At 47.7% G+C, this 20,478-nt stretch overlaps 2 protein-coding genes across 2 annotated transcripts in view; one reads left to right on the top strand and one right to left on the bottom strand.

Moving 5' to 3' along the window:
- PXMP2 (peroxisomal membrane protein 2) lies at positions 513–14,320 on the bottom strand. The gene is made up of 5 exons (XM_021073942.1): positions 13,992–14,320; positions 11,459–11,575; positions 9,061–9,223; positions 3,849–3,968; positions 513–1,206 (listed from the first exon to the last, which is right to left on the bottom strand). Exons 1-5 carry the CDS (start codon positions 14,111–14,113, stop codon positions 1,138–1,140), a joined length of 591 nt encoding a protein of 196 aa, XP_020929601.1. The 5' UTR covers positions 14,114–14,320; the 3' UTR covers positions 513–1,137.
- Positions 14,447–20,478, top strand: part of POLE (DNA polymerase epsilon, catalytic subunit) — a 54,673-nt gene continuing 48,641 nt past the window's right edge. Inside the window, exons 1-8 of the mRNA XM_021073944.1 lie at positions 14,447–14,557; positions 15,893–16,034; positions 16,671–16,751; positions 17,331–17,375; positions 17,543–17,635; positions 17,943–18,097; positions 19,678–19,819; positions 19,945–20,025. Of these exons, the coding sequence (XP_020929603.1) occupies positions 14,496–14,557; positions 15,893–16,034; positions 16,671–16,751; positions 17,331–17,375; positions 17,543–17,635; positions 17,943–18,097; positions 19,678–19,819; positions 19,945–20,025 (801 nt within the window). The 5' untranslated portion in view covers positions 14,447–14,495. The remainder of the gene's footprint in view (positions 14,558–15,892; positions 16,035–16,670; positions 16,752–17,330; positions 17,376–17,542; positions 17,636–17,942; positions 18,098–19,677; positions 19,820–19,944; positions 20,026–20,478) is intronic.

A 20,478-nucleotide genomic window follows, 5' to 3' on the forward strand; every position in this document is an offset into this window, starting at 1 on the left:
CCACGCCACAGCAGCAACAACGCTGGATCCTTAACCTGCTGAGACACCAGGGAACTCCAACTTTGACTCATTAACAACGATGCACAACCAAGGGTCAATAGGCATTTAAGGAAATCCTGATGGGGAAGACCAGGATCAAAACAAACAAAACAGGAGTTCCCATTGTAGCTCAGTGATAATGAATCTGACTAGTATCCATGAGGATGCAGGTTCAATCCCAAGCCTCGATCAGTGGGTTAAGGATCCAGTGTTGCCATGAGCTGTGGTGTAAGTCACAGACACTGTTTGGATCTGGCATTGCTGTGGCTGTGGTGTAGGCTGGCAACTGCAGCTCCAATTCGACCCGTAGCCTGGGAACTTCCATATGCAGCCCTAAAAAGGAAAAAAAAACAAAGAAACAAAGATCAACAGGCATTTCAGGAAATCCTGATGGGGAAGACAAGGATCAAAACAGACAAAACGAAACAAGACAAAAACCCTGAAAAAATATAAACAGCACATGAGACAGGAGAAAAATTTCAAAAAGTATAATTAAGATCCAAAGGGCTATTGGATCCATGAAATAAGGAGGGAACACTATCAGGAAGGAATGTTCTGAGAGTGAAAAATCCAGGAGGGAGGGTTAATGTAAATGAGCAATAGGAGGGCAGAGTCAGCTGAAGAGTGGTCAGAGGAAGGGCCTCTCAGAAGCTCAGAGGAAGGTCTAGAGGGGTCTAGAAAGTCATGGTGCCAGGGGGCTAAGCAGGAATACAGTGAAATATTTTACCACAATACTTCAAACATTTTAAAAAATCTGAGGGCAGCCCTCTGATCACTCATTTCTTCCAAAGCAACAGCAATTATTCTGAGAAATGAAAATCACTACTGAAAAAGCTACGTTAGAGTTTATTGTGATCCTAATTTAATCCAAGGTGACAGGTGAAATGGTCTCTGTTTTAAGTTTTGAGGTCAAAACCACCTAAGGACAGCTACTGCCTTTTTAAAACCCAAGATTCTGATATTAAGATATTCAGCTATTTCTCCATCCATCATTTGAGGGCATCTTAAATACATGATCTAGCCTGCTCTCTCACTCCAAGCAGGTGAGCGTCCCCCGCCCACTTCTTCTGTGTGTCTGACACTCTTTCCAGGACATCTTCACTTCCCCAGAGAGGCCAGGTAGGCATACCAGAACAGAGCCACCACGTTGGCAAAAAGCACCCGGAACTGCCAGAGAGAACACAGACAGACCGAAGTAAAAACGTGGCCCTATGGATTTCCCTCGTGGTGCGGTAGGTTAAGGATCAGGCACTGTTACTGCAGATGCTCAAGTGGCTGCTATGGCACCGGTTTGATCCTGGCATGGGAACTTCTGCATGCCTCAGGCACAGCCAAAAAAAGAGAAAAAAAAAAAGAAAAGAAAAAAAAAGTCCTTCATTTTTTTTTTTTTTTTTTTTTTTTTTTTTTTTTTTTTTTTTGCTTTTTAGAGTCACACCCACAGCATATGGAGGTCCCCAGCCTAGGGGTCGAATTGGAGCTGTATCTGCTGGTCTAAGCCAATGCCACAGCCATAGCAATGCAGGATCCAAGCCTCATCTGCGATCTACACAACAGCTCATAGCAACGCTGGATCCTTAACCCACTGATCGAGGGCAGGGGATTAAACCCTCATCCTCATGGATACTAGTCAGATTTGCTTCCACTGTACTACAATGATAACTCCAAAAGCAGTCCTTTGGAGTTCCTGATGTGGCTCAGTGGTAACAAACCCACTAGTATCCATGAGGACTCGGGTTCGATCCCTGGCCTCACTCAGCAGTGTAGGTCACAGATGTGGCTCAGAACTGTCATTGCCATGGCTTTGGCATAGGCTGGCAACTAAGGCTCCAATTCTCGACCCCTAGCCTGGAAACTTGCATATGCCTCAGCTGTAGCCCTAAATTAAAAAAAAAAAAATATATATATATATATATACACATATATATATATATACGTGTATATATATAGCCCTGGGCACACTCACCAGGCCCCAGCCCCCCAAGGATAGAGCTCATCTATTGGTCAGTCCATCCACCCACTGCTGGATTTGCTGCACCTTCAATTTGTACAAAGTTCTGTGCTAGACCCCAGCAGCGGGGGGTGATGTTTCTGGGATGGTAAGGAAAACACTCCTTCACTGAGCCCTTTAGCTTCTGGTTCAGCCTCTCTTACCCCAGGACCAGTCACCATGCTGGTGGCTTTACCCAGCTCCTTCCTGACAACTCCATGACCTGCTCTTCACTCTAACTCATCCTGTTCCCCTGCCCTGCTTGGACCATCAGAGAGATGTACTCCCACTTGAAATCACCTTTAGCCAGTGACAGTGTCTCCCTCGCACATAAGCTCCATGAAGGTGGCAGTCGGGTCTATCCCACTAATCACGGTAGCCCCAGGGTCTAGAGCAGCAGGTGCTCAGTAAATATTTGCTGAATAAACTCCCTGCCCCTAAGTACCTGCCTGCAACCGCCATTCATTTATTTATTCATTTGTTTGGTTGGTTATTTATTTATTTATTTATTTGCTTTTTAGAGCCGAACTCATGGCATGTGGAGGTTCCCAGGCCAGGGGTTGAATTGAATCAGAGCTACAGCTGCCAGTCTACACCATAGCAACGCAGGATCCGAGCCACGTCTGTGACCCACACCACGGCTCATGGCAACGCTGGATCCTTATCCCACAGAGCGAGGCCAGGGATCGAACCCGCAACCTCATGGTTACTAGTCAGATTCGTTTCCACTGTGCCATGACAGGAACTCCTGCAACCACCTTTTAGAAAACTCTCTGAAAAAATAATAAAATTTTTAAAAAAGAAAAGTTCTCTCATGGTGCAGCAGGTTAAGGATCCGGCGTTGTCACTGCAGTGGCTTGGGTCACTGCCGTAGTTAAGGTTCTGCTGGATCCCTGGCACAGAAACTTTTTCTTTCTTCTTTTTTCTTTTTTAGGTCTGCCCTCGAGGTATATGTAAGTTCCCAGGCCAGGGGCTGGCCTACACCACAGGAATCTGAGTCACATCTGCAACCTACCCCACAGCTCATGGCAACACTGGATCCTTAATCCACTGAACAAGGCCAGGGATCAAACCTGCATCCTCATGGATACTAGTCAGGTTTGTTTCCTATGCGCCACAAGGGAAACTCTGGGAAGGTCATTTTTAAAGCCAATGGAGGAGTTTCTGTCGTGGCTCAGTGGTTTAACGAATCCGACTAGGAACCATGAGGTTGCAGGTTCGATCCCTGGCCTTGCTCAGTGGGTTAAGGATCACAGCGTTGCTGTGAGCTGTGGTGTAGTTCGCAGACCCAGCTCAGATCTGGCATGCTGTGGCTGTGGCCAGCGCCAACAGCTCCGATTGGACCCCCTAGCCTGGGAACCTCCATATGCCGCGGGTGCGGCCTTACAAAAAAAAAAAAAACAAAAAAAAAAAACGACAAAAAAACCCCGCAGTGTGGCCTGGAGGACTGGGTCCCACCCAGACGCTCCGCCCCCACGGCTCAGAGCCCGCCCACCGCCCTCTGGGCGAGTCCCAGTTTCAGAGCCGGCTCCGCCCGGCCAAGCACAGGTGTGGCTCTGGCTCCGCAGCTGAGGAGCCTCCCGCCTCCCGCTGAACTAACATCCTTCTGCCGGGCCCACGGAATTCCATTCCCAGAAAGCCGAGCGCTGCCGGGACCCCGCTTGGGAGGCAGCTCTCTGTCGCTTTGCCTCCCCGAATCCAGAACGTTAACGACTCCAGGCAGCGAGAAAAGCCTCAGAAGGATCGTAGAACTTAGGCTGGCCCCATGCCTCCAGAAAAAGAAGCCCCCCTCTGGCTCCGCGCGGTACCAGGCTGTCCTCACCTGCAAAGGGACGTAGTTGACATTGATAAACTGCACTGGGGTCCAGACTCGCCAGTTCATCTGCAGCGCCGGCCAGAATCCTCTCTTCATCTTGGCAACGAAGGCGGCAAAGTCTTTCCCCTGGAAAGGGGGAAAACGCAGAACGTGAGCAAAAACAGGGCACCCGCTGGGGCCCCCCAGAGCCTAACACAATGATTTCTTTAAAACTGCAGGGATTTTTCCTATTTGTATGTACACAGCACACACGGGTACTTAACTGGCGGTGCAGCTATATGGAGCTAAGCAACCAGCAGGAAAATCAGAGTAGCTCGTAGGCCATCACTGTGCTGCAATGTTGGCCCACGAGCTGATAGTATAATTCGCACAACTCACCTGGCACCAGAGCTGCTGCTGCTTATGACTGAGCTGTCAGTTCTTTCCAAAATAATCTCCATTAGGCAAAAACCACCCAGCAACTGATTTTTATTTTTTCCATTATAGTTAGTTTATAGTGTTCTGTCAATTTTCTATTGTACAGCAAAGTGACCCAGTCACACACACACACACACACACACACATATATACATTCTTTTTCTCCCATTATCCTCCATCATATTCCATCACAAATGACGAGATATAGTTCCTTGTGCTTATAACATGAATTTTTAAACTTTATTTTTTCCTTTTTAGGGCCACACCTGTGGCATAAGGAAGTTCCCAGGCTAGGGGTGGAATTGAGCAGCAGCTGCTGGCCTATGCCACAGTCACAGCAATGTTGGGTCTGAGCTGCGTCTGTGACCTACACCACAGCTTGTGGCAATGCTGGATCCTTAACCCACTGAGTGAGGCAAGGTATGGAACCCACATCCTCATAGATACTAATATCAGATTCTCAACCCACTCGGCCACAACAGGAACTCCAAAATTTTAAACTTTATGCAAACGTTTTAACTTTATATGAAGTTAGAAGACAAACACCTAGCCATCTGAAGCAACACAGAGGGACCTAGAAATTATCATACTAAGTGAAGTAAGTCGGACACAGAAAGACAAATATCATTTGATATCACTTATATGTGGAAGCTTAAAAAATGATATAAATGAATTTATTTATTTACTTATTTATTTATTTACATTTTTTATGGCCACACCTGCAGCATATGGAAGTTCCCAGGCTAGGGGTCAAATAGAGTTACAGCTGCCAGCCACAACCACAGCCACATCAATGCCAAACCCAAGCCGAGTTTGCAACTTACACCACAGTTCATGGCAACACTGGATCCCCCATCCACTGAGCGAGGCCAGGGATCAAACCTGCATCCTCATGGATACTAGTCAGATTCGTTTCTGCTGCACCACAATGGGTACTCCCAAATGAACTTACTTACAAAACAGAAACAGACTCACAGATTTTGAAAAGAAACTTATGGTTACCAAAGGGGAAAGGTGGGGGGAGGGATAAATTAGGAGTTTGGGATTAACACATACATACTACTGTATATCAAATAGATAATTAACAAGGACCTACTATATAGCACAGGGAACTCTATTCAAGATTCTGTAATAACCTATATGGGAAAAGAATATGCAGAAGAATGGATATATGTATATGTGTAACTGAATCACTGTGCTTTACACCTGAAGCTAACACAACATTGTAAATCAACTATACTTCAATAAAAAATAAAATTTAAATTAAAAATGGGAAAAATATCTGCAGCTTGTATTCGGCAGAGGATTGATATCCTTAATATATGCAAACATACAAATCCATTAAGAAAAAAAGCAAACACTCTAATGGAAAAGAGGCAAAGTTCGAGTTCAAGTTGTGGCTTAGTGGGTTAGGAACCCGACTTAGTATCCATGAGGAGGTGGGTTTGATCCCTGACCTCACTCAGTGAGTTAAGGATCCAGCATTGCCATGGCTGGAGTGTGTAGGCCAGCAGCTCTGATTTGACTCCTAGTCTGGGAATTTCCATATGCTATGGGTGGGGCCCTAAAAAGATTTAAAAAAAAAAAAAGTGAGAAAAAAAGCAAAGTTCATGGAAAAAATACAGCTAAGCATATAAAAAGGTGTGCAACCTCATAAACAAAGATCCATACATTAAAGTGTTTTACATCTGTCTGATTGCAAACTATTTAAAAGAAAAAAAAATCACAATTGTCAAGAGTGTGGGGAAACCAACTTCACACAGAGGAATAAATCATAAGGATTAAGAGCTCTCTGGAGCCACAAAACCTGTCTCTATCCTGACTCAGGGACTCACATGTTACAGGAACTCCACCAGTTGTTTATCCTGTAAATGACTGAAGGCTTCAGCTTCTTCACCTGTCAAGTGCTCAATAAATATCAGCTGCACCTCTATAGGGAGGAGAGACAAGGACAGTGTCCTTGGACATTAATTCTAGGCATTAGCCAAAAGGGACAGGCAGAGATGGTGGAACGATCTGCAGTTTGTAACATGACATCTGCGATTGCAAAACAGTAGACGCTGAGGCATCTGTAGTGTGCAGTTGTACAGTGTAGTCCCACTTGTGTCACTGATGTGGTAGGTACTTTACGCACTTTGGTAACATCTGACGAATACATAGAGGGTTTATGATTTTCAATGAGAATATATTCCCTCTCTATTTGGAAGGGAAAAAGGGAAGAAACTGCTGTGGTACCCTCACTTTTGATATAGGGACCCTTTACTTTCTCCCACCTCTGATTTCCTAAGGACTTCCCAATTCTTTCTTTCTATCTTTTTTTTTTTAGGGCAGCATTTGTGGCATATGGAGGTTCCCAGGCTAGGGGTGGAATTAGAGATATAACCGCCGGCCTACACCACAACCACAGCAACGCAGGATCTGAGCTATGTCCAAGACCTACACCACAGCTCACGGCAACACCGGATCCTTAACCCACTGAGCAATGCCAGGGATTGAACCTGAGTCCTCATGGATACTAATCAGGTTCACTAACCACTGAGCCACAATGGGAACTCCCAAATATTTTTCTTTTTTTCTTTTTTTGGTCTTTTTAGGGCTACATGAGCACCATATGGAAATTCCCAGGTTAGTTATCAAATCGGAGCTGCAGCTACCAGCTTATACCACAGCCATGCCAGATTTGAGCTGCATCTACACTGTAATTCATGGCAATGTCAGATCCTTAATCCACTAAGCAAGGCCAGGGATCAAACCCACATCCTCATCACCTAGTTGGGTTCTCAGCCCACTGAGCCACAACGGGACTTATGTGCAACCACAGTGAAGCTGAAGCATCTTTGCTGTCACTCCCCCCGCCAACCAGGGTCACTTTAGACCTCAAGGGGTCTTCTTCTTAGTAACAAGAACTTGGGAGTTCCCGTCGTGGCTGAATGGTTACCAAACCTGACTAGCATCCATGAGGACACGGGTTCATCCCTTGCCTCACTTAGTGGGTTGAGGATCCAGCATTACCGTGAGCTGTGGTGTAGGTTGCAGACTCAGCTCGGATCCTGCGCTGCTGTGGCTGTGGCGTAGGCCGGCGGCTATAGCTCCTATTCAACCCCTAGCCTGGGAACCTCCATATGCCGCAAGTGCAGCCCTAAAAGACAAAAAGGTAAAAAAAAAAAAAAGAAAAAACAAAACAAAAAAACCTTGAGATGTGCTTTCAAAATAAACCTCAGGTGAGACACATTAACCTGCTGTGACTGGTTGAAACAAATTACTTTCAGGACAAAACATGACTCATCTAGGGTACACAAAGGACGGAGATGAGACGATGTGGGTGCCAGTTAGTGGGAGTGAGGTTGGGCATATTAGAACAGACATTCCTGGTAATTCCAAGTGAACACACCTCAAGTGTTCTGTTGCGACGTTAAGTCTATGCTGGTGGGGTTCCTGTTGTGGCTCAGCAGTAAATGAATCCCACTAGTATCCATGAAGATTTGGGTTCCATCTCTGGCCTCCAATGGGTCAAGGATATGGCATTTCTGTGAGCTGTGGTGTAGGTTGCAGTCTCAGCTGAAATCCGGTGTTGCTGTGGCTGCGGTGTAAGCTGACAGCTACAGCTCTGATTCGACCCCTAGCCTGGGAACTTCCATATGCTACAAGTGTGGCCCTAAAAAAAAGTCTGTGCTGGTAAGTTAACCTCTTCAGAGCACTTTTGATGTCCAGACCCTGAGTTAGCACAGGCTTTTCTGCAACATCCTTAGGGAGCTTAAACTTCTGGTACCCTGGATCTCTCTGGCAGTCTGGTGAAGTCCACGGACCCACTTCTCAGAATCATGTTTTGTGAAGTATAAAACATGTAGGACTGGAGTTCCCATTGTGGCTTAAGAATCTGACTAGTATCCATGAGGATGTGGGTGGGTTAAGAATCTGACTAGTATCCATGAGGATGTGGGTTCAACCCCTGGCCTCACTCAGTGGGTTAAAGATCTAATGTTGCTGCAAGCTGCAGCACAGATCATGGATGCAGCTCAGATCTGGCATTGCTGTGGCTGTGGTGTAGACCAGCAGCTACAGCTCCAATTGACCCCCAGCCTGGGAACTTCCATATGCCTTGGGTGTGGCCCTAAAAAAATAAAATATGTAGGGCTACAAAAAATCCAATTATACTGAAGTACAGCTATCAAAATATTCAGAAAACAATTTTATGATAGACTGGTACATGTGTTTTTTTTTTTTAGGGCTGCACCTGTGGCATATGGAAGTTCCCAGGCTAGAGGTTGAATTGGAGCTATAACTGCCGGCCTACACTGCAGCCACAGCAACACCATGGGATCCAAGCTGCATCTGTGACCTATACCACAGCTCAGGGCAATATCGGATCCTCAACACACTGAGCCACAACGGGAACACCCTGTGCTTTTTTTTTGGCTGCCCCCTTGCCATGTGGAAATTCCAAGGCCAGGGACTGAACCTGCACCACACAGCAGTGACAATGCTGAATCCTTAACTTGCTGACCTACCAGGGAACTCGTGCATGTGTTTCTTTATTAACATACTCAGTGATGGGACCTGGCTGCAGGTATAAAGAATGATGGAGAACACCCACTACCTGGGATTGCTACCACAAGCCAACAGGCGCTGCTGACCCAACTGAGGCTTGCTTCCAAAGTTCACAAAGGAAAATGTGAATTTTCAACCTGAGTGTAGTGAGGAGTTCACAGACTCTCTGAAGTCCAAGCACAGGTGCCAGGTTAAGAATCCCCATGCCCCGAGGAAGAGCTGTCAATGCCTGGGTGCTACTGCAGACACCAACCTCCAGGAAGTTCATGATGAGGAAGAACAACAACAGGAAGGCGGGTGCGAAGAGGAGCCGGTCCAGGAGGAGCCTCTGGACGCTGGCCCAGGGGGCCTCAGGAGGGATCCAGTGCTCCAGGAAGAGATAGAAGAAGTGACTCAGCGGCCCTGTGAAGAAGAACCTGAGGCCGGCAGAGGGGGTGAGCGGGACACACCCTTCCTGGGTCCAGCTTCACCTCCCAACCCCGGATCCTGCACCCTGCCTCCCTGAAGTCCCTCAGCCCTGACTGCACAGGTTTGTGAGGTCCTTCTTGAAAATATGCTATGAATTTACTTCCAGCTTTTTTTTTTTTTTTTTTTTTTTTTTGCCTCTGACAGGCCAGGCTTATTCCTGCCTCGGATCCCCTGCTTGTCACATGGCTGCTTCCTTCCCAACACCACTGGCTTCGAGCGCTCCTCCCAGATGGTCCTGAATAACGAATCTACTACTGTCCCAGCCACTCTATATTCCAGGCCCTGTTTCATTTTCTTCAGCGCATTTAGCACTGAATGTCATGAACTCATTTGTTTAGAGTGACTTCTCTTCACCCCTAGAGGGTAAATGCCATGAAACAGGGTCTGTCTGCTCACTGCTGTGTCTGCAGTACCTAGAACAGGGCCTGGCTCAGAGAAGGTGCTAGGTAGTAAGCAAATAAATGGATGCTTTGCCTGGTGTTTGAGCTTTTCAGCAAATCCTCTGGGATCGCTAACAGGGCTGACACCTGATGCGCTGGCTTGTCTGTATTGCTACTATTCATTCTAAAGTGCACAGAGTACTCAGGAGAGGCCTGAACCCAGCCACCAGGTCTAACAGGATGACAGACCTGAGGCTTCAGAAGATCCAGGATCAAAAGATGGGCAGGGGCTCTGGGTGCTTCCAGGTAGACACCAAAAGTCCTTAAACAAGCAGTTCTCACTTGACTGTCCCCTTTCCCTGCCCTTTCACCTTTCATAGAATGTTAAGTGGTCCAGAGCAGGGCTTTTCAGGTAGAAGAAAATGTAAATCTTGGGGATGGAAGCTGAATGGACAAGTTCTTCCAGGCGATTCTGATACCCTCTCCCCTCTTGGGGTTGGGGGGGGTTAGGACTTTATTTACGTATTTTCTTTTTTAGCTGCCCACTGGCATATGGAGTTCCTGGGCCAGGGATCAGATCCACGCTATAGATGCAACCTATGCCACAGCTGAAGTGATGCTGGATCCTTAACCCACTGTGCCAGGGCTGGTATCTAACTCAGCGATCCCAAGATGCCACTAATACTGTTGTGCCACAGCGGGAACTCCAGATTTTTTTTTTTTCTTTTTTTGGTCTTTTTGTCTTTTTAGGGCCGCACTTGCGGCATATAGAGGTTCCCAGGCTAGGGTCTAATTGGAGCTGTAGCCGCTGGCCTATGCCGAAGCCACAGCAACGCCAGACCTACAGCACAGCTCACGGCAATGCTGGATTCTTGACCTGCTGAGCCAGGCCAGGGATCAAACCCGCAACCTCATGGTTCCCAGTCGGATTTGTTTCCGCTGCGCCACTATGGGAACTCCTAGAACTTTAAATACATTGTGGAAAAGCTGTGATGACTCAAGTTAGCATGCTTACAGATATAAAAATATTACTTGCGAATTCTGAATTAAAAAAAAACAACACTTTTATTGCCAAAGACTTCAGAATATCCATCACTGCAAACACTACTGTTGCCAGAGAACTCAGAGTGGATTTAACTGGTAAAACTGCTGAATTTCTGTGCTTTTGCAATTCAAAAAGTGGTTCAGAAATGACAATTTTCAGGATCCCTAAGTATTTCTTTTCTGTATGTTTATGCTACAAAAATAGCAACACAAACTAACTGGCTGTATTTGGGTCTGGATTCCTCTTTCAGGATCTGCGGGTCTTGAAGTATGATTTTAGGTTCAGGCCATCCGCTCTCAGGTGTCTCAGCCAAATTAAAACGGCCACCCCCACCCACCTGTGTAATTCAAACTAAAAACCAGGGGGAGGGAGTGGGATGGTCTGGGAGTTTGGGGATAGTAGATGCAAACTACTGCATTTGGAATGGATAAGTAATGAGATCCTGCTGTATAGCACAGGGAACTATATCTTGAGATGTAACATGATAGAGGATAATATGACTGGGCCACTTTGCTGGACAGCAGAAATTGACAGACCATTATAAATTAACTATAATAGAAAAAATAAAAATCTTAAAAATAAAAACCAAATGAAACCATAAGTGAAGTTAACCTTATCCACCACTCTGATATTTTCCCCATAATGACATCAATGCTTCTGCAAAATTATTTTTCCAAATTAGACTATGCCAGGTCTTGACCTGAGCTTTGTGGCACTGAGCCTGCTCTTGAGTAAACCAGCCCCTTTGGGGAACTCACCCATAAATGGCATATCTGAGAGGCCCATTGACATCTAGCTTTTGAGAACAGCTTTCTTTTTTCTGCTTCTTCTCAATCATCTGGGCCAGGAAGTTCCCAAGTGCTGACAAAATGCCACTGTGGACAGAGAGGTATTCAGAAAACAGAAATGACCTACAGGAGGCATCTGATGTTCCTGCATGAAATTAGCATGGCAGGTCTACGAACGTGCTTGGGACGGGTAGACATGAACCTTTATTAGAGCAGCCAAAATATAAGTTCTCCATCTCAAAAGCTGGAGATGATAGAACTTAATACACATGCACACACACACACACAAGCACAGTAAGATTTCCAATTGGTAGGTTGTACTGATGTCATATCCTGCTTGTGATATTATTCTATAATTTTGCAAGAAGCTACTGTGTGGTTATAAAAGGGCAACAGGAGGGATCCTTATTTATTTATTCGATTTTTTCTGCTTGTAAGGGCCAAACCCATATCCTATGTAAATTCCCAGGCTAGGGATCAAATTGGAGTTGCAGCTACCAGCCTACACCATAGCCATAGCAAGAATCTGAGCTGCGTCTTTGACATACACCACAGTTCACGACAACACTGGATCCTTAACCCAAGGAGCGAGGCCAGGGATCGAAACCGAATCCTCATGGATACTAGTCATATTTGTTTCTGCTGTGCCACGATGGGAACTCCCAGGAGGGATCCTTATGATGAAACTATTTTTGCATTTTGACTACAGTGGTGGATACACATACCTGTACATGTGTTAAAATTGCATGTAACTAAACATACACACAACCACACACTCATGGATGAGTACAAGAAAAGCTGAGGAAGTCTGAATAGGATCTAGGGATTGTATCCACATCAGTGTCCTGATTGTGATACTGTACTATAGTTTGACAAAATGTTGCCAGTGGGGGAAACTGGGAAAAGCAAAAGGGATCTCCCTGAGTTATTTCTTACAGCTGCATGTGAATCTACACTTATCACAATAAAATTTTCAAAAAAAAGGTGGAGACAGGCCTAGGTGCTCAAAGGCTTGGTCTACGGCTGCCTTCTGAGAAGATCTCCAATCTATAAAATGTGAAATTCTTAGTAGGGGCAATAAGGACCCTCTTGACCTGATCCTTGGCTACGTGTTCCTCAACCTCTCCTTTGCTCACTGTTCTTTTTCTCCAATGGCACAGACCTTCTTTCCAGGTCTCCATTATTAGCTTGCTCCTCCCTCAAGACCTTTGCATCTACTGTACCCTCTACCCTCTGCTTTCCTTCTTTGCATGGCCTGCTCCCTCCCTTCCTCAGGCATGTATGTATGTATGCATGTATGTACGTGTGTGTGTGTGTGTGTGTGTGTATGGGCCCACTCATAGCATGCAGAAGTTAGTTCCCGGCCCAGGGATTAAATCCCTTCCACAGCCGTGACTGGAGCCATAATAGGGACTATGCTAGGTCCTTAACCCACTGAGCCACCAGGGAACTCTGTCAGGCCTCTATTTCAAGCTTTGTGGGTTTTTTTGGGTTTTTTTTTTTTTTGTCTTTTTAGGGCTGCACCCATGGCATAATGAGGTTCCCAGGCTAGAGTTCAAATCGGAGCTGTAACTGCTAGCCTATACCACAGCCACAGCAACACTGGATCCAAAACACATATGCAACCTACACCACAGCTCAAGGCAATGCCAAATCCTTAACCCACTGAGCGAGGCTAGGGATCAAACCTGCATCATGGATGCTAGTCAGATTCGTTCCAGCTGAGTCACGACAGGAACTCCCCAAGCCTCTATTTAGATGTCTCCTCTTCATATAAAACTCCCCTGACCACTTTATCTGTTACATATTTTTCTGCTTTTTGTCTAGTTCTTTCTTCCAACACAAGCTCTGTCAGGGTAGGGCCCTCACCTACTTATCTTAATCGCTGCTCACATTTACCGAAGCCTGAATTAGTAAAAGGGGACACGCTTGTAAAATTGATAATTTAAAAGTAATTAAGGGGAAAATGGCTCATAAAAAAATTAATACTCCAAAGAATAGGGCCGAGCTAGCCAGCAGCACTGGGGGCGCTTTGTCAGCTTTCTCTCAAAGCGAGAGAAAAAGCAGCTGGAGAAAACAAGACTTAACACCTACCACCCGTGTAGCCTTCCCACGCCTTTCCCAAAGGCATGTACCTCAACGCCATTCTAATCCTCAGAACAAATGAGTACTAACCAGCCGCAAGGCAGCAGCAGATGGCAGGTGACAGACCTCTCTCCCAGCCCCATTCACCTCGGACGGGCGTTACCCCCAGAGCAGAGGGGCTGAGCTCGTGCGCTCCTTTACTCTGGTCCCTGGGTCCGTATTTTTAGGAACCGAACGCACTAGACCGCACGTGCTCAACTTTCCGGTGAATTTAAGATCTCTGGAGGGTTGTTTCGACGCACGGGGATTTTGCCTTTCACACTCAGGCCCCCACGTAGAATACATCTATGGGGCTGGGTCACCGAGTCGTTCGAGCTCCAGGTCGCCCCCCGCCCGCGCCCGTTCCCTCCGCGCCGACCTGGTGGCCGCCTTGGTGAGCACCGGGTAGAGCCGCAGAAGGCGCAGGTACTGGGCGAGCGCCCGCCGCGGGAGCGCCCCGAGCCCGGCTTCGGTCCGCAGTTTCGACGCTGCCGGGGCCATAGTCTTTCCTGAGCCGCGCCCGCCAGGGGCACCGACCCCACTGTGGGCTACCTGAGTGCGGGGTAAAGGGCGCCGGGCGCCGGGCGGGGAGGGCCGGACATTTCCCGCCCCGCCGCGGGCCGCAGGGCCGCCGGGGACAGACCCTAGGGTGAGCGACACACGCCTCCGCGGACTTTTTCCCGAGTCCCTAACCAGCCCCCACCCCCCCCTAGGGCGCCAGCTGCGATTGGCGCTCGGTTGGGCGGGGCGCAACACGCCTCCTGATTGGGCCGCGTTGGCGGTGGGAGGGGCCGCCTTCCGGTATCTCGCGAGATTTGGTGGGAGCGCGCCAAATTTCTCCAGGGAAGTGGTAGCGGCGGCAGTGCAGGCGCAGCACGGTGCGATGGTTCTGAGGAACACCGGGCGGCGGCGCGCGGAGCCCGGCCCGGAGGGCGAACCCAGCCGGTGAGGGGCGGCCTGGCCTCCCGGGCATGCAGAGGGCGGGCTCGGCCGCCCTTCTTTTCCGCCAGAAGCGGCGAGAGCGCTCTGGGCGCTCTCCGCGGCGGCAAGACTGGGGTCCGGGTTTGAGAGTCGGGGGTCTCTCTGCTGCTGCCCCTCGCCCCCGAGGTGCCGCCTCTGCACCCCCGTCAGCTTGTTCGAGGCCCTCGCGAGTGGCCCAGCGGAGGCGCGGGTGGGGAAGGGACGCCGGATGAGAGGAGTGTCTCTGGGACTGAACCGAGAGGAGGGACTGCGCGGGAACCTGGGCCTTTGCCGACTCTTCACCCTGCGGGGTAGTTCCTAGGAGGGGCTGACAGGCGTCCCTGTCAACGCCACCGTCGCTACCGGTGACCACAGAGAGCTGGCTGAGGCTTTGTGCTCTAACCTCCAGCCCCCCCCCCCCCCCCCGCGCTACGCGGCATTTGTGCTGGAATCGAGGCGGCAGAGATGCGAGGCATGGACCCGGGTTCTCTCCCTATCCGGCCCCTTGCTTCCCTCGGACTCGCTGCATTCCTTAGGGCGGCGGATGCCAGCGAAGCTGCCAAAGAAGAGTCGCTTTTGACTTTTCGCAGAGTGCTCGGACAATGTCTCATTTAGTAAACAGTCAGTATGGTAGTTATCTTTGTTACTGTTGTCTCCATTTTTCAGATTTTCTACTGCCACGGGATAAACAGTGAGTTATACAGCTCCCCAGAAAAGCCTCGAGAGGTGATATGGTCCAAGTGAGCAGTTTTCGAATCCACTTAATCCCACTCACTTGGTAACAGGATGGCACCCATGCCGTGGTATTTGGAGGAATGCAGTACAGAGGGCTCCCCGCCCACGGGGCGATCCTCCATAAGTAGTATTTCATTCAGTCTTGATCTGATAAAAGTTATCTTATTGGGAGTTGCAGTCCTGGCACAGTGGAAACGAATCCGACTAGGAACCATGAGGTTGCGGGTTCGATCTCTGACCTAGCTCAATGGGTTAAGGATCCGGCCTTGCCCTGAGCTGTGGTGTGGGTCGAAGACGCAGTTCGGTTCTGGCGTTACTGTGGCTCTAGCATAGACCAGCAGCAACAGCTCTGAAGAAGGTTATCTTTACTCTAGCAAGGCCTGAAATACAGTTTTTCTGCATTTTTGATCTAAGGTGAATCCAGAGATTTTTATTTTATTTTTGGTGGGCAACTCTGCAGTCTGTGGAAGTTCCTAGGCCAGGGATTGAACCCATGACACGTCTGAGATGCTTACTCTGGAGGGATGAGGTTGGGGGGGTGGATGGTGTCATCAGTGGAAACTAGACCGTCCTGCTTTCCCTCAGGGATGATGGCCCCTCTTCCTCAGTCTCTGCGCTCAAGCGCCTGGAGCGCAGTCAGTGGACGGATAAGATGGATCTGCGGTTTGGGTTTGAGAGACTCAAGGAGCCTGGTGAGAAGACAGGCTGGCTCATCAATATGCACCCCGTAAGCACGTGCTTTCCTCCGACTTCCCGCTCCCGTGCAGGATTGGGCTGCATCCTTGTGGCATAGCCCTGGTCTGAAGAGTAGGTGACACCTGGCAGGAACCTGTTTGGGCGATATGGGTGGAGAGGAAATGGCTCTCCTACTTTGTTCTTCTTTAAATTTCTTTGGGTCATTGTCATGGTACAGTGGAAACGAATCTGACTAGTGTCTATGAGGATATGGGTTCTATCCCTGGCCTCACTCAGTGGGTTGGGGATCTGGTGTTGCCCTGAGCTGTGGTTTAGGTCACAGAAGCAGCTCAGATCCTGAGTTGCTGTGGCTGTGGTGTAGGCCAGCAGCTGTAGCTCTGGTTCGACCCCTAGCCTAGGAACCTCTATATGCCAAGGGTGCGGCACTAAGGAAAAAAAAGTTTGTTTGGGTCATAAAAACGCCACTGGGTTGACTGAGGTGAGGGGCATCTCTGTTACCCCTAAGAAATGAGAGGGAAAAGAGAAATTCCCATCTGGAGGCTTTTATGATGTGGTTCTTGTGAGTGGGGCTGGTGTTTTTAAGTGCTAGTTTCCCAGAGAAAGAGGAAAAGGCTCTCATACTGTGTAGAGGATAACCTTGTGCCCGTGTTGACTGATTTTCTTGTAGACTGAGATTTTAGATGAAGATAAACGCTTAATTAGTGCAGTGGATTACTACTTTATTCAAGATGATGGCAGCAGATTTAAGGTAAGCCTTTGAACCCCGAGAAGCAAAAAACCCCTCAGTAATGAGACATAGCTGTACCCCAAATGACAAGTGTTCTTTTAGCTCTGTACCTGTGAGGTGAGAGGGGATGGGAGGCCTGTAGTGCACAGCCACCCAAAGCTCATCAGGAACTTGGGTCCCTTGGAGCCGCATTAGTCGCTTAAGATGCCCTAAGAGGAGTTCCTGTTGTGGCTCAGCAGGTTAAGACTAGTAACCATGAGGATGTGGGTTTGATCCCTGGCCTCGCTCAGTGGATTAAGGATCCGGTATTGCTGTGAGCTGTGGGGTAGGTTGCAGATGTAGCTTGGATCTGGCATTGCTGTGGCTGTAGTGTAAGCTGGCAGCTGCAACTCCACTTCGACCATTGACCTGGGAACTTCCATATGCAATGGGTGTGACCCTAAAAAAAAAAAAAAAAAAAAATAGTGCCCTAAGAGAAGCTAGCTTGGAAGGAGTGCAAAATGGTCAGTGTTGTGTCCCTTATATTCCTCAAACAACCTGTCTTCATTTTTTTCCCTTTTTTCTTTTTCATCCCCCCTGAATGGGTGGTGACTCTTGCAGGTGGCCTTGCCCTACAAACCATATTTTTACATTGCCACCAGAAAGGTAAGTCTGTAATTCATGGCATCAGGTCAGATGACTTGTGTCTCATTCTTTGGTTGGGGTGGGGGTAGGGGCTTCATAACTGGACATAAAGAGGTTTCTGGAGAAATAGGCAAGGAAGGAAATCATTTATACTAACGGGAAGTCCTTTCATTCTAATCCTGATTTAGGGTTGTGAACGAGAAGTTTCATCTTTCCTCTCTAAGAAGTTTCAGGGTAAAATTGCTAAAGTAGAGACTGTCCCTAAAGAGGATCTGGACTTGGTGAGTATCACCCAGCCCTTTAAGGGTAAATGAGGCCAGGCCCACCCTGCTTGTGGGGTGAGATGGGAAGAGGACAAGTTAGCACTTGTGGGGCAGGGCAGGTGTTGGGCTTTGGTGACTATCCCCACATCCTTTTAGAGGACTCTAGTGGCTTGCTTGGTGCCACATGCAGAGTTGGACAAGGTGCTTTGGAGTTGCCAACTCTTCAACTCATTGAATTACTTTTGAGTTGTTCTCCCCTTATTTTCTCTCCCCCGTAAAGTGTTTTTTCTCCTGAACTCACGAGCACCATTTGTTTACTCTGTAGCCAAATCACTTGGTGGGTTTGAAGCGAAATTACATTAAGCTGTCCTTCAACACTGTGGAGGACCTTGTCAAAGTGAGAAAGGAGATCTCCCCAGCTGTGAAGAAAAACCGGGAGCAGGGCCACGCCAGCGATGCCTACACGGCCATGCTCTCCAGGTGAGCTTCATTCCTTTAAGCATGGCAGCGGGGCAGTCCACAAGGACTGTTTCCCATTTTTTCCTGAGTTGACAAGATGGGTAGGAGGGGAAAAACTCAATAATAAAGTTACCTTAATGATTGGCTTCAATCACTGTGGAAACACTTTTGAGCAATAAGGTAGACTTTCTCTTTTTGGGGGCTGCGTCCACGGCAGAAGTTCCCAGGCCAGGGGATCGAACCCACATCCTCATCATCCTCATGGGTACTAGTGAGATTTGTTTCCACTGAGCCACAATGGAACTCCCATCCTAGACTTTCTTGTATGGTCTATTTTTGTTAAATGAATGGTGGCTTTTCAGCCTATATTTTTAGCTGTCCCTCTTTTTTTACATAGTGGTAGATTTGTGGCTCCAAGTTGAGTTGCTGTAACAGTAGACATTTTAGATTCCTAATCCCACCACCTTAACACCATCTGTTTTCACTGTCTATTTATAGCAAGTGCTAAGTTGTCTGCAAATGGTATTGAGTACCTAGATTTACATAGTACAATCTTCTCCAGAGAACCCTGGGGTTATACAGAGAAATTTAAAAACAGGACGCCAAACACCGTTCATTGAACATTTAGACATTAACCGTAATAGGTAATAGGATAAGAGATTAAGAAGAAATCTTGGCTAACTAAAAGTTATGATGACTTCAGAAGAACTAATTGTAACCTTTGACAAAAGTAGATCAGTTGGGATCCTGAACATTTCTGCAACCCCATCTTCCCCGTCAGTGACCTAATTACTCTTCAGATAATTTCAAGTTAACCAGAGACCGAGTCCCCAGAGGCCTGAGCCTTCTCTAAAACTCATTGTCCTTTTTTTCCCCCTTAATAGTCCATTCAGTATTTGGAAGCTAATATTGGAGTGAATATTCTAGTGACAGTGATTTCCCACTTGGATATAATCAGAATAACTATGATGCAGAAATGGTTACTGTTTACCAGTCATGACACCTTGCCCAGAGCTTGTGATCGTTTCCTTAGGACACTTTCACAGGGTGGGCCTGTTACTGTCATCCTCATTTTTTTTTTTGATGAAGAAACAAGCTCAGCAAGGGTGGGTCACTTCTGTAGACATGCCTCCTAAGTAACAGCTTCCCTTCTTTGTGCTCTTTTAATTGGGGTGTAACTTACATCCTATAAAATGCACGTCCTAAGTGTACTGAATTTCCTTGTGTTGGACTGCTGCTTGGTGGGGTGGGGGTCATTCCTTAAGGAGGGCCTCCTGTCCTGATCATCTCACCACCACTACCCCCTTTTTTAGGGCCGCACCCATAGCATTATGGACGTTGCCAGACTAGGGGTCAAATTGCAACTGCAGCTGCTGGCCTACTTCGCAGCTTACAGCAATGCTGGATCCCTTGACCCACTGAGTGGGGCCAGGGATCAAACCCACATTCTCATGGATACTAGTCAGGTTTGTTACTGCTGAGCCGCAGTGGGGATTCCTAGCCACTTTAATTTACCTGTTGTGTTTATACTGTGGACTCTGGTCTTCCCCCTCCAGCCCCGGTGGAGTGTAGTTGAACAGGCTGCTCTCTTTATTTTGCAGTGTTCTCCAAGGAGGCAGTGTGGTCATGGATGAAGAGGAAACCTCTAAGAAGATTGCTGACCAGCTGGACAACATTGTGGATATGCGGGAGTATGATGTGCCCTACCACATCCGCCTCTCCATCGACCTAAAGATCCACGTGGTGAGTGGGCTGTTGGACGTGGGTGGTTCCTGAAAGCCAGGACATGACATTGATGGATAGATGCATAGAGAAATAGACTTCTGTGGACTTGGAACTCTTTAGTCAATGCACCACGCATCCTGCAGGCTCATTGGTACAATGTCCGATACCGAGGAAATGCCTTTCCAGTGGAAATTGCCCGCCGAGATGACCTGGTTGAACGACCTGTGAGTATGGCTTGCATTTCCACCCTCCTAAATTTTCCAGTTTGTGGAGAGATCTAACTCAGCTCTGAAAGGTGAAGAAACTTGTTTGCTCCTTTTTCCTTTCTTTATTTTTTTTTGCTTTTTAGGGCCGCACGCATGGCAAATGGAAGTTCCCAGGGTAGGGGTTGAATCAGAGTTGCAGCTGCTGGCCTGCGTCACAGCCATAGCAACACAGGATTCCAGCTGTGTCTGTGACTTATACCATAGCTCATAGCAACACTGAATTCTTTTTTTTTTTTTTTTTTTTCCCGTCTTTTTAGGGCCCACCCCTGGCATATGGAGGTTCCCAGGCTAGGGGTCTAATTGGAGCTGTAGCCGCCGGCCCATGCCACGGTCACGGCAATGCTAGATCTGAGCCATGTCTGCGACCTACACCACAGCTCATGGCAACGCCGGATCCTTAACCCACTGAGT

Source organism: Sus scrofa, chromosome 14, assembly GCF_000003025.6.
Source record: "Sus scrofa isolate TJ Tabasco breed Duroc chromosome 14, Sscrofa11.1, whole genome shotgun sequence".
Taxonomy (NCBI): domain Eukaryota; kingdom Metazoa; phylum Chordata; class Mammalia; order Artiodactyla; family Suidae; genus Sus; species Sus scrofa.

Coding starts and splice junctions, on each gene's coding strand:
- PXMP2 (XM_021073942.1), bottom strand. CDS start 14,113: ATGGCCCCGGCAGCGTCGAAACTGCGGACCGAAGCCGGGCTCGGGGCG. Junction 11,576..13,991: donor CTCACCAAGGCGGCCACCAG/GTCGGCGCGGAG, acceptor CTCTGTCCACAG/TGGCATTTTGTCAGCACTTG. Junction 3,969..9,060: donor TCATCATGAACTTCCTGGAG/GTTGGTGTCTGC, acceptor CCCCCTTTCCAG/GGGAAAGACTTTGCCGCCTT.